Raw genomic sequence first — 22423 nt, forward strand, 5'->3', positions numbered from 1 at the left:
TCTTGTAATTCTGCAGAGTCCAGAGAGCGGATGACCCAGAATTCCTTCATGATTTGCCATTCGCAGACATAGCATCTAAGACGAGTCAAAGATGAGTCAAAGAAACAACACAGAATTATAACACGGCTTCTTTATCTTACGTCTATCTATAATGGTTTTTGCTTTCTAATTTTTCATTTAAAGAAAAAACCCTCCTTTTATTTCCTATGAAGTCCTCCTGGGAAACTTTTAGAGCTACAGTCTCTGAACCGCTGAGTCACCCAGCAACTGCACAAGTTAACAGCTGCCTCTGCTGAACGTGTCTCCTGCCTTCTGAAGATAACAGAGACTCTAGCTGGCGGGAGTCTGGGCCCAGGGCTTTTCTTTTCTTTCTTTTTTTTTTTTCTTTTTGACTCTTCCACATGTGTACCATTTCTTTCATCTTTATGGGAGGAAGCCTAAACAATTCCGTGTGAATTCTCTCTCTCTTTCTCTCTATTCCTCTCTCTTCTGGAAACATTTTGTCTTGCCAGGTTCTTGACCTTTATGAAAAGTGAAACGCTTTCCGAAGGAAACCGTGAGTATGGAATTCTTTATGGTACAGTTTGTCATTGATATAATGAGGAAAGCAGTCTCGTTTGACCTTTCTGTACCATCTTGGACAGAATCCGTAAGCATTGTTTCTTGGCTTTTGAGAAGTAGAGAAGATTGATTTTGACTCTCTTCTTGTGAGTATCCCCTTTTAAACCACGACCTTAAGCTTGGGGCTTTATAGCATGAAAATCTAGCGATGACCCATTTACACGGGTCCGTATATGGAACAAGTAGAGAACTTGGAGCAAATAGTACACAAGAAAGATCTGGGTCTGTAGACAATGAGTTGATTCTGTAGCCCAAGTAGTAAAAGCGATATACAGAGTAGCAATTATATTTCAGAGGAAGATTAAAATGCGAACTTGATAGTCAGTGTCCTGGCGGAGGTAAGCTAGGGGAAACTGTGCCCACATCCAGATGAATGAAGGTAATCCTATGGAGATTTTTCAAGTTATTGCCCTAAACAGGTTGGTCCCACTTATGGTGTTTAACAGTATAATGTTTTATGTTGCGGAAGCCAATTACTGAGATGCTAATAAGTTGAAATGTATGATAATTGGATACAAGATGTGCTGAACTTTTTGTTTGTAGTGTTTGTAAATATAAAGCAAATAAAAAAGTAGAGAAGATTAATTTTGACTTAATTTATCTACAGAATGTATATATTACATATCTTAATTAATTTATATATATATTTGTGTTTATATGTATCTTAACTAACTTATAGAATGTAATAGATGTTGGCCCACATTTATGTGAAAAGTTGGAAGAATGTTCTGAGTGCTAAAGAATTATTAGCCAAAAGGGTAGCTAGATAAGGTTGAAATTATGTAGATACACTGGACCCCTAATAACAACAGGCTTCAAGACATCTGAATCTAAGTCCCACATGAGTAAAGGCCTTAGGACATACAAAAGGGACATCATAGAGATTTGAGCACCAGTAAGAGAAGATTTTTAACTTTCAGGCTATGGAGACTAGTGGCCCAAAGGTGCTGGAAACTGCGGAGGCGATCCAGGAGAGACGTCAGGAGGTGCTGACTCGGTACCAGAGGTTCAAGGAGCTGGTTGCGGAGAGGGGTCAGAAGCTCGAAGAGTCCTATCATTACCAGGTTTTCAGACGGGATGCAGATGACCTAGAGAAGTGGGTCTTGGAGAAACTCAAGATTGCAGATGATAAGAGCTACGAAGATCTAACTAACATACAGGTACTCAGTCGTTTGACTTCCCCAGAGCAGACGCTGAGATCTCCAGGGAGGGTAACATTCTTGTAATGTAAGTGCCTAGTTAGTTAACTGTCAGGCGATAATGTCACAGAAAGATCAGACTACCCATTAGGGACCATAATTCTGTTTCTAAATGGCCCGTGTCTTTAACTTCTCAAGCCTCAGTGCCTTATTTACAAGGGAAACTCGCTCTATGAATGTATTCTTTTTTTTTAAGTTCGTTTATTTATTTTTGAGAGAGAGACAGAGAGAGAGAGAGAATGGGAGGGTCAGAGACAGAGGGAGAGAGAGAGAATCCCAAGCAGGCTCTGCCCTGTCAGCTCAGAGCCCAATGTAGGGCTCGAACTCACAAACCACGAGATCATGACCTGAGCTGAAACCAGGAGTTGGGCACCTAACTGATGAGCCACCCAGGCGCTCCTCTATGAATGTATTCTGAATCTGAAATTAAGCCATGAGCGAAACAGTGACTGAGAGTTCAAAGAATTTATGACACACTCTGTGATTTTAATATTTTGAGGTGAAGAAACGTCAGTGCCTCAGAATCAGTTGCCCTCCACCCTGCTCAGAAGGATAGGAATAAAGTGGAATTTTTCCTGGGTTTCTCCCAAGGGGCTATCCATGCCCTTCATAAGTCCACTTGACAGGTGTCAGGAGGAGAGCTTTGGTGGAAGCTCCTCTCCTCCTTGTCCTACAGCATGTGACAGAGTCACGACCAGGAGAAAAGGTAACCTGCCTAAAAAGGGTACTTGATGTTGGAGAGGAAGCACTGGGTCAAGAACAAAGTGATATGGATTAAGTGCATCCATTTATATAGGCCAATAACAGCATAATCTGAGAAGCGAAAACATCTCAATCACAAAAAAGCCATTATTGTAATAATCACTTTCCTCATTGCGTTCAACTTTCCATAGCACTTACTTCCTCTTTTCTGAAGAGGAACAAATGTGGGGCATCCTCTCATTCCCACCGATGGCGATGGAGGGTATTTACTGGAAACTCCCCAAAGGCGATGGGAACAGGACAAAACATTTCTCTGTGGCCCTTGACTTTGAGCCTGGGGGGGGCCAGGAGTGACCATTTCTTGTAGGATGTGACTCCTCCAGCCCCGAGCACGGGTTACCACTTAATCTAGATTGTGAAGCAAGTAGTTCCGCCCGAAAGTAAAAAAAGGAACAGAAGAACATTTTTAGGACCCAGGGACGCTAGGCTTCATTAGCCATGTCCTCTGATTTCTTTTTTTTTTTTAAGTATATCCATACTTTATTTGTGTTATTTTTACTTTTAGAGTTTTAATTCACTTTTTATTTTTTACACGTTTTTATTTTATTTATTTTTTTAAATATGAAATTTACCATCCAGTTGGTTTCCAGACAACACCCAGTGCTCATCCCCACAGGTGCCCTCCTCCATGCCCCTCACCCACTTTCCCCTCCCCCCACCCCCCATCAACCTCCAGTTTATTCTCAGGTTTCAAGAGTCTCTTACGGTTTGCCTCCTTCTGTCTCTGTAACTTTGTCCTCTGATTTCTAAACTTCAGGGCAAGTATCGGAAGCATGAATCCTTGGAAGCAGAAGTGCAAGCAAAGTCCAGGGTCATTCCTGAACTGGAAGAGATCAGGGAAACCCGGTTTGCCGAGGGGCATTTTGCCCATGAGGACACCAAGGTAACTATACGACATGACTCTGGAAGAGATGAGTCCAACTTTTTATTACGTTATCAGAGTTTTCATTGATTATGCCAGGTATGCAGCTAGATGCAGCTGGCTTGGAACCGGGGTTCCTGCCTCTGATCTTCTACTGGGCTGGGGCAGGAAAAATGATGGGACGTCCTCCTGTTCTTGGGGTGGGAAAAGAGGTATGACACAAAAGCTATCCTGGGGTAGCATCACACTCCTCCTTGACCACCGCAGGATAACTTCGCTGAAGATCAAGTCCTTTTCAATCTAGTTCCACGTGTCCCAGATGAATTGGCTTTCCCAAATGTCATTTCATTTTTTAAAAAAAAAATTTTTTTTAATTTTTCTTTTTTTACAGAGACAGGGTGTGAGTGGGGGAGGGACAAAGGGAGAGAGAATCCCAAGCAGGCTCCATGCTCATTGTGGAGCCCAACGCGGGGCTTGATCCCATGACCCTGGGGTCATGACCTGAGCCAAAATCAAGAGTCAGACGTTCAACCAACTGAGCCACCCGGGGGCCCCTCCCAAATGTCATTTCTGATTATTTCTTCTGACCTCAGGGTCCATGTTCCTTAGACTCTTCAAACAAGGGATGCTCTGCCATTTGAATCTTCTCTGAAATACCTGTCTTTCTGTGATGCCTCCCTCTCTTCACAGCCCATATGCTGTGACTACTATCATAGTTCTGTACATCTGCTCCCCAAATCCCGTCTTCAGAAAGTCCCCCCTGAACACTGAAGACTGAAGACCATCACCCCTTTGGAATCCATTACTAACGGATCAACTCTTTTCTGACTTCATTCACACACACTTCCAACATGCTTGTGTTGATAAAGTCACGTCAGGATCTCTTCTGCATGAGTGAAATCTTTCTTTCTTTCTTTCTTTCTTTCTTTCTTTCTTTCTTTTTTCTTTTTTTCACTGAGTTCTTTTGTTTTGTTTTGGAAGCGTCAGCCCAGATTTACGTTACATATTTAAAAATTGGGTCTAGTCTTTCCACATTTGGCATACAAATTCTGGTCCATTTTACTGTCAACAAAATATGGTCAGAGAACACAGACTTTAACCAGAAGAGAACCTTATTGGAAAGAAGAGTCTGTAACAAGAAAAATCTCAGAACGTACCTATTGGTGCACAATTGAAATCGTTTTTGTGTTATTCCCAGCTTTGTGTGCCACTGATCCCCTACATCAATTACGATATTTGAGCCACGTTCGAAACCTTTTCACAACTATCAGACTGCACCGCTATAGGATTCGGAGAGAAGTGTGGTCTGTGTGCTACCTTATGCAGTGGACCAGTTGGAAAATAGAAGATTCTTGTGGACATAACACAGACGATGCCTTCAGTTTTTCAAGTTATGTAATACATGATCTTCTAAGCTAACCTGGCGTCAAAGCCTTCGACTGCATAGTCCAAAAATTCTCTTATGGTTTTGGTGCCACTAGTTTCCACTACAAGTTAGCAAAACTGTAACTCTCACTCCTTCTGGCAAACAGTTCGTGCTAAGTTTCTTCTACGCCTTGGCCAGTACTTAGAACGCCCCCCGCCTATCATGGACCTTTCCAAATCCTATCTGTTCCTCAAGGTTCAGTTCACATGAGCACTCTTCCAGGAATCTCTGTGGCCTCCTGTCTTGTGGTCGGCAATCGTTTCACCCTGTAAAACCTCAAAGCACGTTTACATTTTTTTCTCTCGTGGCAGATCGCATCCGGCCTGGTTTAGCAGCTACTCCCGTGCATGTCGATTTCCTCCTGTAAATGCTGGTGGAGCCGTCAGTGCACGAGCGGATGACATTTTTATCCAGCCCCCCTGCCCCCCGGGGGAGTGTGCACCTGCCCCAGCTGCCCTAGGCAGGTGCGGTGTCTGAGCGGTTTCGCCTCTCTTCCCAAAGGCCCATCTGGAGCAGCTGCGCACGCTGTGGGACCTCCTTCTGGAGCTGACCCGGGAGAGGGGCGCCCTGTTGCTGCGGGCCCTGCGTCTACAGCAGTACCTGCAGGAGTGCGCCGACACCTTGGAGTGGGTCGGAGACAAGGTGGGGACCGCGCAGGACACAGAGGACTTCCCGTTCGCGTCCCAGGCACCCCGCGGCAGCTGAACGCAGGCTATTCGTAGACCAGTCTGGGTGCCTGTTCCTGGACTCTGTTCCCGGAAAGTAGGAATTTTGGCAGAGATGTGGGGGTATCCTGGAGACCACTGACGTTGCAATGTGGGGGGAAAGAGCTCCCGGCCTGTCCCCGGCTACTTTCCGTGCCCCTCAGCTCCTTCTCCTGAATTTTTGCTCTGACTCTGGGTCCAGGCTGGCGGTGTTGCCTGTTCCTTCCCTAAGGGCTGCCTCTCAGTACCTGTAACTATTTTTCTAGACACTGAAAGAACGGTCCCGTAGTTAGGGCTGAAGATAACAAGTAAGGAAGTAAGTGCGTAGCACAGCCTTTTTGCGGATACTCAGTGTGTTGACCTGAGTAGAACCAGGATGAATTTATTTCTCATGTTCCAAAGTACAAAGGGTGCTTCCGGGAGCCTTGGCCAACCATGTCCCTGGTATTTCTGGAAGATTACCTCAAAGAGTGCCATGCCCTGGGCCAGAGTGCTCCCTCCGGACACCCGCTCCTGCTTCTGGCTCTTTCCTCAAGGTCTCTCCCAGGCCCCACCAGCCCCTCCTTCTGAGATTTCCGGGGAGTGTGGGCAATGGTTTGGGGCATTTGAACTGCAGGAATTCTGAAGCGTTTGCCAGTGGCTCAACAGACTTTCCTGGTCCACAGGAGGCTATAGTGACGTCAGCAGAGCTGGGTGAGGACTGGGAACGCACAGAGGTCCTGCATAAGAAGTTTGAGGAGTTCCAGGCGGACCTGGAAACTCAGAAAAGAAAACTGGATGGAATGAACCAGTATGCCAACCAGTGTGCCGAGGTGAGGTGGGGAGCAGAGGGTCAATGCAGGGAAGGGCTCCCGATAGCCAAAGCCTTCCGCCATCAGCAGGTGGGACGTGAGGGACACGAGCATCGGGAGAAAACAAGGCTGCGTGTCCTTGTCGTGACAGGTCCGGGGCAACCTGCTCTCCTGTCCGGGTCCATCCCTTGCCAGTCTGTGCAAATAGAGGCGTGACTGGGAGGGAGAGCGTATGTGTTCACACCTGTGGGTGTGCCTGTGCACATGTGCGGAGGAATGAGACCCGCAACCGGGTAACTCCTGTGCGGAACACCAATCGGTCAACCACTCAGTTTTATGCAGCACCCTTTTCGTGAAGAAGCACCCGAATAAAGCAGCAAAGAGTGTAAAATAATGGTGGGCTATTGTAATATGGACGATGTCATTATACATGATGTTTGTGGCTGGGGGAAGGAGAAGGGAGGCAGATTTACCTTCCTTTACTTAAGAAAATGTTTAAATAAGCTTTCAATATCTGAGCAGACAAACAATTCAGTGTGGGGCTACATAACTGTAGGATGTGGCAAGAAAACCGGGAAGCCGGCCCGGTTTTATTTGTATATAAAGGAAATTTTATGTGGATATAAAGGAAATTTTATGTGGCTATAAAGGAATTCGAAACTCCAAGCGTTGGCTATTGTGCTTTTCCATATGGTCTCATCCTCACTGCATCTCCAGAACGGCAACGATCTTTCTGTACTAACAGAACCGAGATTTCAGGACGAATGGGTACCTGAGGGGGGAAAGTAACTGACTCTCAGTTTTTTTTCCAGGCCACGTTTCCAACAGTCTCTAAATTTTTTCTCTCCGCCACCTTTGTCTTGTTGTGGAAGTTGTTTAGTTATTCGGTGCTATCTCACAAACCGTCACAAAACTGAAAACAACAAACGTTTTACTTCTTCCGGATTCAGTGGTTCAGCTGTTCCGCTAGACGATGCTCCTGGTCCCACCTGGGTTTCTTAAGTGGCTGCAGTTATTTGGTGGCTCAGTTGGGGCGGAGGGTCTAAAACGGCCTTGCCCCCACGTCTGCGGCCTTGGCGAGGATAATGAGGGGTTTCTCCACACGGTCTTTCATGTTTGCTTATGTGTCAGCGTTCCAAAGGTTAGAACAGAAGCTGAAAGTACAGGAGCTCGTATCATTTCTGGCACATTCTATGGTAAGCGAGCCATAGGCCAACCCAGATCCAAAGCGTGAGGAAACGGACTTCACGTCTCGAAAGGAAGGCTTCCTGGTAAAATAGCAGGGCCATTTATCTAACCTACCACGGGAAGGATCAACACAGCTTAGAGCGCGTCCTCTGCTCTTTGGGACCAGGACCCACACAGTGCCAAACAGAAAGGACCATCTATCCAGGAAGGAGAGTCTCAAAAATCCCGTCTGGAGCAGCTTCAGAATTGGGAATGGAAATGTGAAGAGACAGGGACGGGAGGAGCAGAAAGACAGACACGTGGGAACTACTCAAAAGTGCCAAGTGTCAACATAGGCTTATGCTGTTAAATTAACCTAGTATTCATTAATCTCAGTGCTTCAGATGCTTTGCAACAATCCATGAAGTTTTTCTCCAAAGTTAAATGTGGATACATGTGTGTATAATTCTGTATAATCTCTCAGTAGATTCTCGAAGGCGTCAGGACCCCAGAGGCGTTAAGAACCACAGTGGCAGAGTTTTGGAAAATAAAGTCATATTTCACAGACGGGGCTTTTTCTTCCTTGGTTTTCAGGATTTTCAGGGGATTAGCAGGCACCAACAAGGTGGAATTCTGAAAATAACACCATGGCTGAGCAATGTGTGTTAATAGGGTGCCCCAGGGCTGCGAGTGAAAGAGACCGTATCTGGGTGCTTGGCCTCTAGATTTTGGCAATGTGGATCGGGTTAAAGCTAGGGCGCAGGGCTAAGGCGAAGACTGGGATCTGGCCAAAAGGTCGTTCTCCATGCCTGGCAAAGTACAAACTAGCGTGAAATGAGAAATGTCAAATGATTTTTGGAATAATCTCACCTTTGCCTCACTCCCGCACTGGTCCCCTCCCACAGGAGAAACATCCTGACCTGCCCTTGATTAAGCTAAAGCAGGATGAGGTGAACACCGCCTGGAAGCGTCTCCTCAGCCTGGCTGGGCGGCGACAGGAAACACTGGCCAATGCTGCAGACCTCCAGCGATTCAAAAGGTACGAATCTGGCCCACACGTTATGGGAAAGTCTACGACAGCGCCCCATCTAATTGTGCCAGCCTCTGTCTGCTGCTGGCAATTACTGGCCAATCCCTCAAACCAAAGGAAATCATGTGCTTGCATTTAAGGCAGCAAGGGAGAGCGTAGTTAAGACAACTGTGACCCACCCCGTGGCCAAGTGTGTGATGACTGGAGCCTAAAGCTGTAAAAGTAGCACAGGTGAATTCGCGATAGAAAGGCTGCAGAGGCAAGGAAAGCATATTACGAACTGGATGGGAGTGGAAGGTTGAGTTGGGAAGAAGAAAGACTCATTAAGAGCTGACCCAGATATGGGAAGTATATGCAGAGGCCCAATGACCAGGGAGATGCCCAGGCCCCTACATGTCAATGGAAGCCATTAAAAGCAAGAACTCTTTGCATTACTCTTCGATAGTGAGTGGGAATTCCAGGTAATTGCTAGCCGAGTGGACCAGGGCGGTCTTTGCCGTGTGTATTGTTTGCCCTGTAATTCCTGACATCTTCTTTGTTGGAACTCATGTGGCTGTCTGGCAGGGATGTGACGGAGGCCGTCCAGTGGATCAAAGAGAAGGAGCCTCAACTCACCTCTGAGGACTATGGCAAAGATCTCATTAGCTCTGAGGCGCTGTTCCATAGTCACAAAGGTCTTGAGAGGAACCTCGCAGTCATGCAGGACAAGGTAAGCCACTGCTGGAAGAATGGCCAGCGTCCTGGGCTAGAAGAGGTATTTGCTGGCCATCTTGCCTCCAGAGGACGCAGTGAGTTCATTATTCCAATGAGGGAGAAATTCCTCGGCCCTGAATATTCTTCTTGTTCTAGTTCGTAACTTACACATGGCCATTGGATATCCTTTAGTTTTCTTTAAAGATACACAGATTTTTATATAGTCCTGTGTTTTTTTGCAATGAATTTCGTGATTTAAAAACAGAAAAAAAGCTACCTCCCAGAATGGCCTCCTAATCTCACTCTGTACCTGCAGCCAGGGAATCTTTTCTTTGGTCAAAACGCACTCGTCATTTCCAGCTCAATCTTGCTTGGTTTTTTTCCTGCACTCGGTAGATAAAGGAAGACATTTCTTCTTGCTCTTCTATAAGAAACTCAGAGACACCTAGGGCACGTTACTAGGTCCACCTTTGGGTTTTCTTCTCTTTTTTTAAAAATTTTATTTATTTAAATTTAAGTTAGTTAACATACAGTATAGTCTTGGTTTTAGGGGTAGAATCCGCTGATTCATCACTTACATAGAACACCCAGTGCTCTTCCCAACAGGTGCCTTCCTCAATGCCCATCCCCCATTTAGCCCATCCCCCCACCCACCTCCCCTCCAGCAACCCTCAGGTTGTTCTCTGTATCGAAGGGTCTCTTATGGTTTGCCTCCCTCCCTGTTTTTCTTATTTTTCCTTCTTTTCCTCCACGTTCATCTGTTTTGTTTCTTAAATTCCATATATGAGTGAAATCATATGATATTTGTCTTTCTCTGGCGGACTTGTTTTGTTTAACATAGTATACTAGTCCCATCCACATTGCAAATGGCAAGCTTTCCTTCTTTTTGATTGCCGAGTAATACTCCATTGTTTATATATACCACATCTTCTTTATCCACTCGTCAGTCGATGTTTGGGAGCTTTCCATACTTCGGCTGTTGTCAATAGCACGGCTGTAAACCTTGGGATGCATGTACCCCTTCAAATCAGCACCCCTGTATCCTTTGGATAAGTACCTAGTAGTGCAATTGCTGGGTTGCAAGGTAGTTCTACTCTTAACTTTTTGAGGAACCTCCATACCGTTTTCCAGAGTGGCTTCACCAGGTCGCATTCTCACCAACAGTGCAAAAGTGTCCCTCTTTCTCCACATCCTCTCCAACATCTATTGTTTCCCACATTGTTAATGTTAGTCATTCTGACAGGTGGGAGGTGGTATCTCATTGGGGTTTCGATTTGTGTCTCCCTGATGATGAGTGATGTGGAGCATTTTTTCGTGTGGCGGTTGGCCATCTGGATGTCTTCTTTGGAGAAGTGTCCATTCGTGTCTTCCGCCCCTTTCTTCGCTGGATTCTTTGTTTTTTGATAAGTTCTTTATAGATTTTGGGTACTAACCCTTTACCTGAAAGCTGGAAGACACGGGTCCCTATCCCTAGAGGAGTAGACACAGGCATGCCGGAACTTAGTAGAAGCCCCGACTCCAGACTGACTTCCCTCTTTGCTTCCTCCCCCTCACAACATCACCCGTAAGTTCAACCAACTCCATGGAGTATGCACAGCAGTCAGCCCACTGAAGGGCCCCGTGTGCTGTGCCCTGACCGTAGGTCTGTCCCTGGAGCAGTTTTGCATTTTGTCTTACTGTTTTCTCCGGATAACAAAACCTCAAATCCTAGACGACACCTGATGATAGTTGAATATAATGATTCCCACAACAATATTTATGGAGACAGTGTAGAGGGTGGTAAGCGACAGCCTGAGGTCTAAACCTTGCTCCTGGTACTTAGTCGCTAAATGCCCTTGCACTAATAAATACCATCCCAGCTTTCGCATAAAAGGGGAATAAGAATAGTTTCTACCTCTGAGTACTATTTTCAAAAGACTGGAAAACAAGCAAACACGTGTGAAGTGCTAAGCACCGTAAGAAACAAACACGGTCAGTAAATTATTAATGCTGAGATAGCACATCCGCATATTAACATAAAAGCCTCAGTGTACGTGTATTAAGTTATTAGTATTCATACGGCTGCTTTCTCGGATCTCTCCCGCCAAACTTTGTCAGGGAGAATCAGAGTGCTTGGAATTCCCACCGCGTTTCTTTCTCATCCCCTTTCTCTCCTTCTCTTTACCCAAAGGTAAAGGAGTTGAGTGCCAAAGCAGACAGGCTGATGCTTTCCCACCCTTCAGATGCATCTCAGATCCAGCAAATGAAGGAGGAGCTGGTCTCCAGCTGGGAGCACATCCGCGCCTTGGCGGCCAGCAGATATGAGAAGCTGCAGGCTTCTTATTGGTGGGAACCCCCTCCTCCCTCTTGCTCTCTCTCTATAGGGTTCGGGTAAAACGTCAAAAGCAGAAATTAAGAGTGAAAGCGAAGACATGAGGAGGGACCCAGCCCTCCCGCCTCCTCAATGGTCGAGGCAAAAAGAAGCTTCATTTGTTAAGAGGAGCCCTCTGCAGGTTGATGTGACGGTCAGAATGGCACCTCCACTCACTGCACCCCGTCCGTCTTCTTCCACTTGCACAGTTGTAGGATGCTAGGAAGCTGCCCGGGGACCCAGAAAAGCAGCTAAAGAAACGCCAAAATCCTGGCCCCAGTTTAGGCACCGAAATAAACTTCCAGGCTGAAGGGCGTAAAAATAAATCTGGAATTATTTCCCGAATGCCGTGTGGGCTGGCTTGCCAAAAAGCCGGGTACCATTTCAGTAGTTAATGTTTATGGTTAATCGTTAAAACCCCAGAAGACAGTGTTTATCCTACTTTTACGATCCCAAAGTAACTGGTGAGCATTTAAATGTTTGACTAAGTAACCGTTTTCGTGGTTTTGTTTTTATGAATAGGGTCAAGGGTGAGCTAAGGTGCATGAGGGCTCCTAACCCCAGCTCTGGTCCCCTTTCCTACCAGCTGCTTCCCGTTATTTACGTGTCAGGGCTTATACTTTGGCCTCGTTGGCCAAAGTGTTTTACTCCAGTTCAAGTGCTTCCGGGGTAGGTGCGACGTTGTGATGTTGGAGAAGCAGGGGCCCTGCGCCTCGTCACACAACAATGCACCCGTCCGGGGAGTCTGCAGCCCGGAGTGAGGGACAGCCCACACCATTAAAGGAACAGGCAGTGCATCAGGGCAGTGGGAGGGGGGCGGGGATAAGGGTGAGGAGCACGTTGGACGTCTCAGCTCAACCCAACCCTAACTCCAGGCTCCCAAGTCCGCTCACACCTACCTGGTTTCTCCTTCCGGCCCTTTACCTTAACTTCCCTGCAGGTATCAGCGCTTCTTATCTGACTACGAGGAGCTCTCAGGGTGGATGAAAGAGAAGTCTGCTCTGATCAATGCTGATGAGCTGCCCACAGATGTGGCTGGTGGGGAGGCCCTGCTGGACAGGCATGGGCAGCACAAGGTAGAGAAGAAGAGCCTCCCCAGGAGGAGGAAGAGGGAGGCGCCAAGCCCCCCAGAAGGTTTCTTGCTGAATTTTAAGACATTCCGTCTTGTGACCCTAGCACGAGATTGACTCTTATGATGACCGATTCCAATCTGCTGAGGAGACTGGTCGGGATCTGCTGGGCGTCGGTCACGAAGCCTCTGATGAAGTTCTGGAAAAGGTAATCCAGTTTAACAGTGTGCGAAATTATGATACACATTTAGCCCCACTGAATCTCATGATAACATGATCATCTCCGAACAGGATGAGGGTAGAAGTCGTATCGACCTCTCAATATGGAGATGCTCCCTTCACATATTGCTTCAGCTGAACTGAGTCATCTGAAATTCTCAGGACGTGAGGCGTGCTTCCTCACCTCCGAGCCTTTATTTCCCGAACCCACCAAGTTTCATCGACCCGCCTTCTACCTAATTGAAAACCTCCATACCATTTGCCTTGTCATACCTGTGCTGTTTTATCGCTTTTCCATACTTGCCTTAAACTGTAAGTTCTTTGAGGACACTACCTACGCATCTTTGGATTCCCTAAGGTGCCTGGCCCACGGCTGGCTTTCTTCTCCCCTCTCGACAACCTCAAATCGCACTGATTTTTCTATACCTGTGTTTCTCAAATCTACATTAAATAACAGGAAAGCTTTACACAGTCTGAATCCCACCCGCTGAATAATCAGGTTGGCCATGATCGTCTCCTCCTGAATCGCAAGGACTCACCTCGTCCCCCTGACCCCTGAGAGATTTCGCTTCAGACGCAGAGTCACCGAAACTCCTTGGGATGATAAATAAAATAAGATTTGCAGCCTCTTTGCCTTTCATCCGATTCCAATCACAGTCTCCAGTGCTGGGGGTGGGTGAGGTTGAGATGGCCATAGTTTGAATTCACCCCGAACTCTCTGGGAAAAATAAAAAATAGGGATTTTCGTTTTTTTAACAATTTTCTGCCAAAGGAAACCGAGATCCTTGCAAATGCACCTATTATCCTGGGAGCCTGAGAAATCTGTGCTGCCTTTTTGCTGGACTTAGCACGGCAGCATTGCCGATAGACTGGGATTCCTTGGGCAGATGTGTGAGCAGGAGAAAAAGGCTCATATGGGTTTGAGAATGTCACCTTTCTCTTTCCTTGGGGGTTCTTATTGGCTGTCAGAAGGGAATGCAAACCTCTCAGAACGATCATTTACGTGCTGTATAAACGTCACCTTCCTCCAGCGTCCACCTTTTTTAGACACTGCACTTTGCTCTGGGACACTTGTATTATCTAACAATCACTTGGAGTGATGATGCTGTCATGGTGTGCCCTCCTACGATCCCGGTCCCCATCCCCGTGCCCTCCTATGATCCCGGTCCCCATCCCCACCCTTTAAATCCCTGTTCGGTGCAACACCTGCCACACTCTCCTCCCCGCTTCTTCCCATCGGAATTCATCTCTTCTCCGTCATTTCTACGTATTAAGCGTATCGTTGTGCCTCTGTTGTGGCGTTTACCCTCATTTCCCTGCCACGTTGTTCACCTAGACATTGACGTCTGCGGAGAAAAGCCCGCTTCTTGTTCATTTGCGTGTCCTTCCGAAGGCCTGGCATTGACTGGACGCTCACGTTGTCTCCTCCTTTCCAAAGATGACCACACTCGCCAGCGACTGGGCTGCCCTGCGAGGGCTGTGGGACCAGCGGAATCATCAGTACGAACAGTGCTTGTATTTACACCTCTTCTATCGTGACAGTGAGCAGGTGGACAGCTGGATGAGCCGACAGGAGGTAACGGGAGGGGACCCTTTACCATGGGACTGCCATCGGTACCCTCACAGCTGCTGCTGAGGGCTGGGGCTTGTCCCAGGTCCTGGAGGGTGATCCGTGGGGAGAAGAAGAGAGCAGCCCTTTCCATGAGGCTCTTAGAATTCCCTCATGAACAGAAGCCTAGAAAAATACCCAAATACACAGCAGAGAGGCTTTAACCACAAGCCAACAGGAGGCCAAATGTGTATCAAAGTGCTAAGGGATCAGGGATAGAAAGTGGTGATGAGTCAGGGTTAAGCAGAGATGTCCTGAAGGAGGTGAGGGGTCCTCTTGAGGCAGCGCTGGGGGCTCAGAATGGTGCCTGGATTGGCCGGGCGGATTCTATGTGGACAGACCCAGAGACAGAGGTGGTAAAGTGTGCGGGAGGATTAGGAAGGCATCTGAAGTTCCTGCTGTTTGAGGTTGGTCCCCACACACCACCCCGCCATGTGCTAATCCCACCTTGCTCTCCCACCACCTCCCTTCCATCCTTAGTCCCTGCGTCAGAGGTGTTCCAAAAGCAATGATTCTCACCAGTGAGGAGAACGGAGATGTGTCTCTCTGTCTCCTACAGGCCTTCCTGGAAGATGAGGACCTGGGGAACTCCCTGGGCAGCGTGGAAGCCCTTCTGCAGAAGCATGATGACTTTGAGGAGGCCTTCAATGCCCAGGAGGAGAAGATCACAGTAAGAAGCGCCCCCGGTGTGGGCGCCGCCTCCCTGTTTGTTTGCGTCATGAGACAACTCCCGTCCTCAGAGAGGACCACGTGTCACTGCCAGACGTAACATGAGGATTATTTTTAAAAGAGGAAACATCCAGAAAAGTATTCATACCCATCTTGCCGTCACATTTCTTGTTCCACAAAGCGTTATTTCGAAAGTTTTTAAAGATTTTGGCCATTCCCATTTTCCGATGAATTGCAGGACTGCCTTATTTTTTCTACAATGTGGATGGTTGTTATTGGATCCACATCTGATAGAGAACCATTACTTAGAAGTTTGAAAGGTATTTTACTTATAACGTATTACTTATTTAGCTTTATCTTCTCCAGGAATGTCTCCATTTAGTTTTCTCTGGTATAATCTAGATGCCTAAGTAACATCTGTGCATTCCTGTATATCCTCAGCTTTGTGTCTCCCATCTAATGCAACCACGGTCTTCCTGTGAAGCCTACGTTACCATGTCCCAGAAACTGGTCAACGTATAAGCAGGGCTCAGACAAGTGCAGGAAGATTTTATTGGTCCAGTAGACTCTATGTCTTTGGCTGTCTCTTAGGCTGGTGCTGGCTTTTAACTCACACACGTCTGCATATAGGACCACAACCAGCAGCAACAACCCTAACAATAAAATTCTAAGCCCTGTCTGTCAATCTTCAGTCAACATGGAGATTACTATGGTCTCTTATCAGTCCATGTGATCACTCTGTTGATTGTCACGGGTGAAAGCTAAAATAATTTATTCTTTTAAAAATGATATCATTTATAAACGTTTATTGATTTATTTTTGGGTGAGAGAGAGAGAATCCCAAGCAGGCTCTGAGCTGCCAGTGCAGAGCCTGACACAGGGCTTGAACCCACACACCGTGAGATCACGATCGGAGCTGAAGTTGGACGCTTAACCGAGGGAGCCACTCAGCTGCCCCCATGCTTCATTTATTTTAAGATTACTTTCCTATTCCTGATCCCTGAACCCATTCTGAGCTCTAAAAATCTGAGGAGTTGATGAATGAATATGAGTAAACGTTTTGGATACTTGTTCCCATGCAGCTAGAGATACAGATGTATAACAGACAGGGGGAGAGAGGAGAGAGAGAGAGAGAGAGAGAGAGAGAGAAGGTGCTGGCTACTGGACATGACTATATCCACAGTGCATCCTCCTGAAAACTTCAGAATAGATCAACTATTCACCTTCAAGTGACACCAAAATTCATATACTATAAACTAGATTTTAAAAATATTATGGAATAAATGGGTAATTAATTTGTCAGGTATACATTTTTGAAACAGAAGTTGTGACAGAGGTCGGAACTAGTACCCAGATCTCCGATCCCAAAACTTGTACCCTTCTCACACTTCCAGGCTTCCTGTCTACAGTTGGCCAAATGCTGGCCACTGACTCAGGGGCCCCAGTAGAAAAACCACTCCAGTTTTTATCGCTTCTGTTTTTCAGACCTTAGACAACAATGCCACCAAGCTGATCGATAACGACCATTATGACTCCGAGAAGATCGCTGCTCTCCGGGATAGCGTACGTCCGAGGCCACAGACGCACGTCTGCCTGCTTGTGCCGAGGGGCCAGGGGAGGCGCTGGGGGCATGGGCACTGAGGTGGGCAGTGAATCTCAGGTGTCCATATTTGGCTGTGCTGACCATGAGTGTGGTCACGGCTTTTGCAGCTCTTGTCCCGGCGGGATGCCCTACGTGCCCGGGCTGCCATGCGGCGCAGACTGCTGAAGGATTCGTGGCTTCTGCAGAAACTGTATGAGGACTCAGATGACCTAAAGAACTGGGTCAACAAGAAGAAAAAGTTGGCCGAGGATGAAGACTACAAGGTAAGCGGGGTTTTCAGCTCCTGGGCACACTCAGCAGGACTGAGTTTCGGGGGACGAAAGTCTTAGCGTGGAAAGGACGGTAGTGTTCAGCAGGCGAGCCTCCTTTACAGAGGAGCGTCATGAATCCCTCAAGACGCAATATCAAGCTGAAAGCCAAGAGTCTGGCTTCTGGATTTCCCGTGCCCTGCTGCCTCTCACCTCTTCCCTGGCACAACTTCTAATGTCCTGTAATGTAACGGGGAAAGGGAGGGACTGTTTTTTATTAGGCTGCTTCTTGTCCCTTGGCCCCCTCTGCTGCTCTCCTGGGCACCTTTAGAATAGGAACACTCTGTGTCCGATCCTGGTGGATGTTCACGTTTACCGAAAGCTACTAGGAACCTAAATGTAACCTCAAGGTTTGACGTAATACAGAGTTACACAGTTTCCTATCTAGAAGGGAATGGCTCCTTATTTTTACTGATGAGAAACCAATAAAATTTGAATTGGAAAGGGAATTTGGATTTGAATTGGAAAGGGAATTTGGATTTGAATTGGAAAGGGAATTTGGATTTGAATTGGAAAGCGAATTGCCCAAAGTTACACAGTTATTTAAAAGGCAGTTTAACAGAAGCGTTTGAAGCATGAATTCTGGAGAAGGTGAACCTGGGCTTGAATTCTCTCCCTGTTCTGTCTCAGGTTATGCGACTTAGGCAAATTCTTGAGTTACCTCTGACCCATAGATTTCTCTACCTTGGGGTTGTGTAACATGCGTATTTTTCACTCATTGGTGTTATGTAATATAAACTATTACATACACGTATACATACTCATAAACTTCCACATTTACAGTCAAGGCTGGAATTAGTCTCTTAATTTCTAGGCCAATATCTATTCACAATATTTACTTTTCTTGACTTCATTCGGTCTTCAGTGTATACCTTGATCCTGAGCATCTTATCTGTACCTTTCATTTTGTAAAACTCCATAACCTGTGTTTGCATTCTTCAGAGGAGCTGTGCCTCCAGGGAATGGAGGGTAAACAGATCTTCTCCAGATGGGGCAAAGGGGTGAATGGTTCAAGTATCAGGACAGGAATGAGGAAAACTTGTCACCTTTCATGACGGTTCTCTGATTGTTTATACTTGCATGGCGTGCCTTATTCAAAATTAATCTTCAGGAGTTATCTAGGCTCTGTAGAAATACGTGTAAGAATCGATTAGCCACATGTGCTGTGTGGATAGATGGAGGGGATGGCCACGTGAGTTTGCTAACCTTCTCTGGCTCAGTACTTGGACCACGACTGTTGCCTTGTTTCCTTTCCTTAATGCCGTTGTGTTTACAGGGACAAGTGACCCCTATCCTCAAAATTCCTGCTCCCCATTCTTTAGATTAATAGTTTCCTTGTCTTCGGTCTTGTCTCAGGATACTCAGAACTTGAAGAGCCGGGTTAAAAAGCAAGAAGACTTCAAAAAGGAGTTGCAAGATAATCAACGCCTGCTCAACACGCTGGAGAAAACTGGCCAGGAAATGATTGAGGCTAATCACTACGCCTCGGACAAGGTGATGGCTCGTGTGGCTGAGGTTGTCAGTCTCTGGAAGGAGCTGCTGGCAGCCATGGAGCAGAAAGGTGAGGAGCGAGGGTTTTGGTCAAAGGCTACTTCCTAAATTCTGGAACCTACCCTTTTCACCTTTGCTACCTTGAATGACCACCGTGAGAAGGAACGCCGTTCGTCTCTTCCTGTATTGATCAAGGGGTTTTTACAATCCAACCCGAATTTATCACAGCATTAGATATGGACAGTTTTATGTTCTCTTCACGTATGTAGGTTTAAGCGAAATTACTTTTGTTTTCTTCACTTTGCTCCCACTTTTTTTTTCTTTCTCCCGAATAAACATTCTGGAGCCACGAATCCAACATTGGCTACGCACCTAGAACTAGACTCCTTAACTCAAGTTTCACATATTTGGGTTCTATAGATGAGATATTATGACCCGGGTTATTAACTTAGACATTAAGGCTGTCAGCACCACATGTGATGCTCCTGCTAAATTTATTCTTATAAATAGGGCTTGACGACTTGCTTTTTTTGCCTCCTTGAGAGTGTTCAGGCTCTGCCGTAAGCTCTTAAAAACAAATCGCCGTATGTCTACTTGAATAATCTCTAGGCACCTTTAACTTCCTTTCTCTAGAAAATCAGTTGTGAGCACTGGGTGTTGTATGGAAACCAATTTGACAATAAGCTTCATATATTGGAAAAAAAAAAAAAGAAAATCAGTTGTAGTAAATTGACACAAACAAGGAGGTTTTCCCATCAATAATCTCCTTGTTAGATGCAGACTCCATCTATAGACATGACTCTGCCCTAGTTATAGGAGAGATGTACCAGGCTCATTCTGTTGGATAGCATTCTAATTTTGGGTTTAGGGGAAAATCTAACCTGACAGTAACAGTAAGACGTCACTGCTACTCCCCCCCATCAGGGGACACATAAATTGCCTCACAGATATAATGCAAATAATTGCTGTAAGGTCAAAGAATGAAGAGTTTAGTTGAGAACAGTGTGGATAATCAAGGCATTTTCTGGAAGAGATAATCATGAGGCGTGGCTCATGATGGGGACTAAGAAGGACTGGCAATGTTCTGAGAAAGACATTTATAAAAAAGACACCTCGAAATTTCAAATGGAGCCAATCCCGATTTTATCCTTCCCTGGAGAAATGCAGTACTTGGGTTTGGATTCCTTTGAAAAGGAGGCCTCATTAGAGAGTAATAAACGTCGTAGGAAAATACCCAGGATGGTTAAAATCTAATACAGGGGGACTGTAAGTCACCAGGGAATAAACTGATTGTGTACCTTTGTTTTGAGAATGAACGCTACCCTATTTAAAAACAAATGCCATCCGAGTTCTACAAATTCAAGGTGATTTTTTTTTTTTTTTTTGTATAACCACGTCCGGGATGGGTATCTATACTTTTTCTCATCAGAACATCAACATACTGTATTCCTCCTTACGTGGATGGAAGGTGTGCCATTGTGTAACGAGAAAGCGATGGCCCCTGTCTCAATCCGAACGCCTTCTTCCAGGGACGCAGTTGCATGACGCTAACCAGGAACTACAGTTCAAGAACAATGCGGAGGACCTAGAACACTGGCTGGAAAAGGCAGAAGAGCAGGCTGCCTCCGAGGACTATGGGAAAGGCCTGGCAGACATCCAAAGCCTGCTCCGGAAACACAGCCTCCTGGAGTCCGCTGTGGCCACCCGCCAGGTGGGTCGCCAGCCCTTTGGCAAGCGGTAGGCCGGGGCACCCCTACGTGCTCCGAGCCCCCTCGTGATAAGTAACTCTCGAAAGAAAAAGAGAGCAAGGCACCAAAGGTAAAACCGCCCGAGTTTTAGCTGGTCAGCTGCCCCTTCCTCAGATCTTCTCTAACGTGGCCATGGCGCTGGGTGCCCGTGGCCTCTGTCAGAACCCCGTGGCTCGTGGGGCTTTGTGGGCTCTCCTACCTTTGGCATCACACCCTCCCTGCCAGAAACTTGGGCTTCGTATTTCGGCTCGTCACTCACTAGTTAGGTCACCTCCGGTGTGTGTTTTCACCCGATTCTCACCTGTACGAGAAGGTTTGGACAACATTGCCTCCTCCTGTTCCGGCACCCCGGGATGCAAAGCTTGGAAATATCTCGAATCCCACTTCTTTTATGTTTTAGTTAAGAACACTGAAGCCCACAGCGGTGACGCGACTTCCACGAGGTCACGGAGAACGTTGCCAGCAGGGCGAGGACTATGATGCAGATACGTTAGGCTCTTAGTTTCGGGGTTATCCCCCTGACATCCCACCAGACTGTGACTTAAGCTCATCCACGGAGTGGTTAGAGTGTAGACACTGTGTGTGATGTTCCGGAGAGCCCGCTTCTAGCTGACTCACTTTCTCATCCCCCGGGGTCCTAGCTTGTATTTAAAAATGACTGTTGTGGGCGCCTGGGTGGCGCAGTCGGTTAAGCGTCCGACTTCAGCCAGGTCACGATCTCGAGGTCCGTGAGTTCGAGCCCCGCGTCAGGCTCTGGGCTGATGGCTTGGAGCCTGGAGCCTGTTTCCGATTCTGTGTCTCCCTCTCTCTCTGCCCCTCCCCCGTTCATGCTCTGTCTCTCTCTGTCCCAAAAATAAATAAAAAATGTTGAAAAAAAAAATAAAAAAAAATAAAAATAAAAATAAAAATGACTGTTGTTCCCTAGAAAGTCCTACTGATCTGTCTTATTAAAATACACTTTTATGATGTCCGCTCTTTGGGTTAACTGGGACAGACAGAGTAATCTACAGGAAAAGAAAACTTGAAACAAACCCAGACTCTTCGGTTGCCCCCCATGGTGGCAGGTGTGGGGGGCGGGGGGCGGTTGATGGAGGTTGAAATGAGGTACCAAAAACAGCGACATTCCTTTTGGAAGCCTCACATTTCATCCCCTGGGCATTGTTCCTGCTACACAACCAAGTTCAGCCTGGGAAGTTCCCGTGTTAGTTACAGCTGCAGCTTAGGTTAAGGGGAGAAAAGGAGCAGAAGGGGAGCCGAGAGAGAAAGGCTCCCTCCATTTTGCTCAGGGCCACGATTTATTAACACTCCCCGACAGTTAAGGCTCTGATTATTGTGGTTTCCCTGATTCCCTTGGCACGCTCTATACATATTCAGTCTTTCTGCAAAGTGGCTTAAGAATTACTTTCCTATAAATAGCTCTTAGGTGAAGAAGGGGTCCTCAATCTAGCAACCCCTGCCACACTGTCTCACGGATGTGATTAGAAGTCGTCACACGGTACCAATGGGAGTTAATTCTCCCCACGACCTCCCCATGCCATCCCCCCACACCCCTTTCTACTAAATGATGGGATTTCCTGGGGCGCCTGGGTGGCTCAGTCAGTTGAGCGTCTGACTTTGGCTCAAGTCATGATCTCACAGTTCGTGGGTTCAAGCCCTGCGTCGGGCTCTGTGCTGGCAGCTCAGAGCCTGGAGCCTGCTTTGGATTCTGTTGTCTCCCTCTCTCTGCCCCTCCCCTGCTTGCGCTCTGTCTCTCTCTGTCTCTCAGAAATAAATAAATCTAAAACAAAAAAACATTTAAATGATGGGATTTCCTGACACCTATTCCGTCTCTCCCTCAGGATCAGGTGGACAGCCTCACAGACCTGGCAGCATATTTTGAAGGAATAGGCCATCCCAATGCTGGTGACATACAAGCAAGGCGGGAGTCCCTGGTGTCCCGGTTTGAAGCCCTGAAGGAGCCACTGGCCACCCGGAAAAAGAAGCTCATTGACTTTCTGCACCTGCTGCAGCTGTTCAGGGACACAGAGGATGAGGAAGCCTGGATAGAAGAGACAGAGCCTTCCGTGGCTTCCACCTACCTTGGTGAGTCCTTGACCATGAG

General features: G+C 46.8%; 1 protein-coding gene across 2 annotated transcripts in view; it reads left to right on the forward strand.

Annotated features, from left to right (window-relative positions):
• The first annotated feature begins 404 nt into the window (after nt 1-404).
• The window catches only part of SPTA1 (spectrin alpha, erythrocytic 1), a 64704-nt gene continuing 42685 nt past the window's right edge, over nt 405-22423 (forward strand). Inside the window, exons 1-17 of one of the 2 annotated variants that reach the window (XM_049634731.1) lie at nt 405-707; nt 1542-1781; nt 3340-3465; nt 5372-5512; nt 6240-6386; nt 8438-8571; nt 9127-9271; nt 11426-11580; nt 12546-12681; nt 12782-12883; nt 14333-14470; nt 15063-15173; nt 16658-16735; nt 16883-17038; nt 18440-18644; nt 20104-20285; nt 22161-22404. In XM_049634731.1, the coding sequence (XP_049490688.1) occupies nt 1545-1781; nt 3340-3465; nt 5372-5512; nt 6240-6386; nt 8438-8571; nt 9127-9271; nt 11426-11580; nt 12546-12681; nt 12782-12883; nt 14333-14470; nt 15063-15173; nt 16658-16735; nt 16883-17038; nt 18440-18644; nt 20104-20285; nt 22161-22404 (2437 nt within the window). In that variant the 5' untranslated portion in view covers nt 405-707; nt 1542-1544. The remainder of the gene's footprint in view (nt 708-1541; nt 1782-3339; nt 3466-5371; nt 5513-6239; nt 6387-8437; nt 8572-9126; nt 9272-11425; nt 11581-12545; nt 12682-12781; nt 12884-14332; nt 14471-15062; nt 15174-16657; nt 16736-16882; nt 17039-18439; nt 18645-20103; nt 20286-22160; nt 22405-22423) is intronic. The other variant, XM_049634730.1, reaches the window with a different exon arrangement.

Source organism: Panthera uncia, chromosome F1, assembly GCF_023721935.1.
Source record: "Panthera uncia isolate 11264 chromosome F1, Puncia_PCG_1.0, whole genome shotgun sequence".
NCBI classification, from domain to species: domain Eukaryota; kingdom Metazoa; phylum Chordata; class Mammalia; order Carnivora; family Felidae; genus Panthera; species Panthera uncia.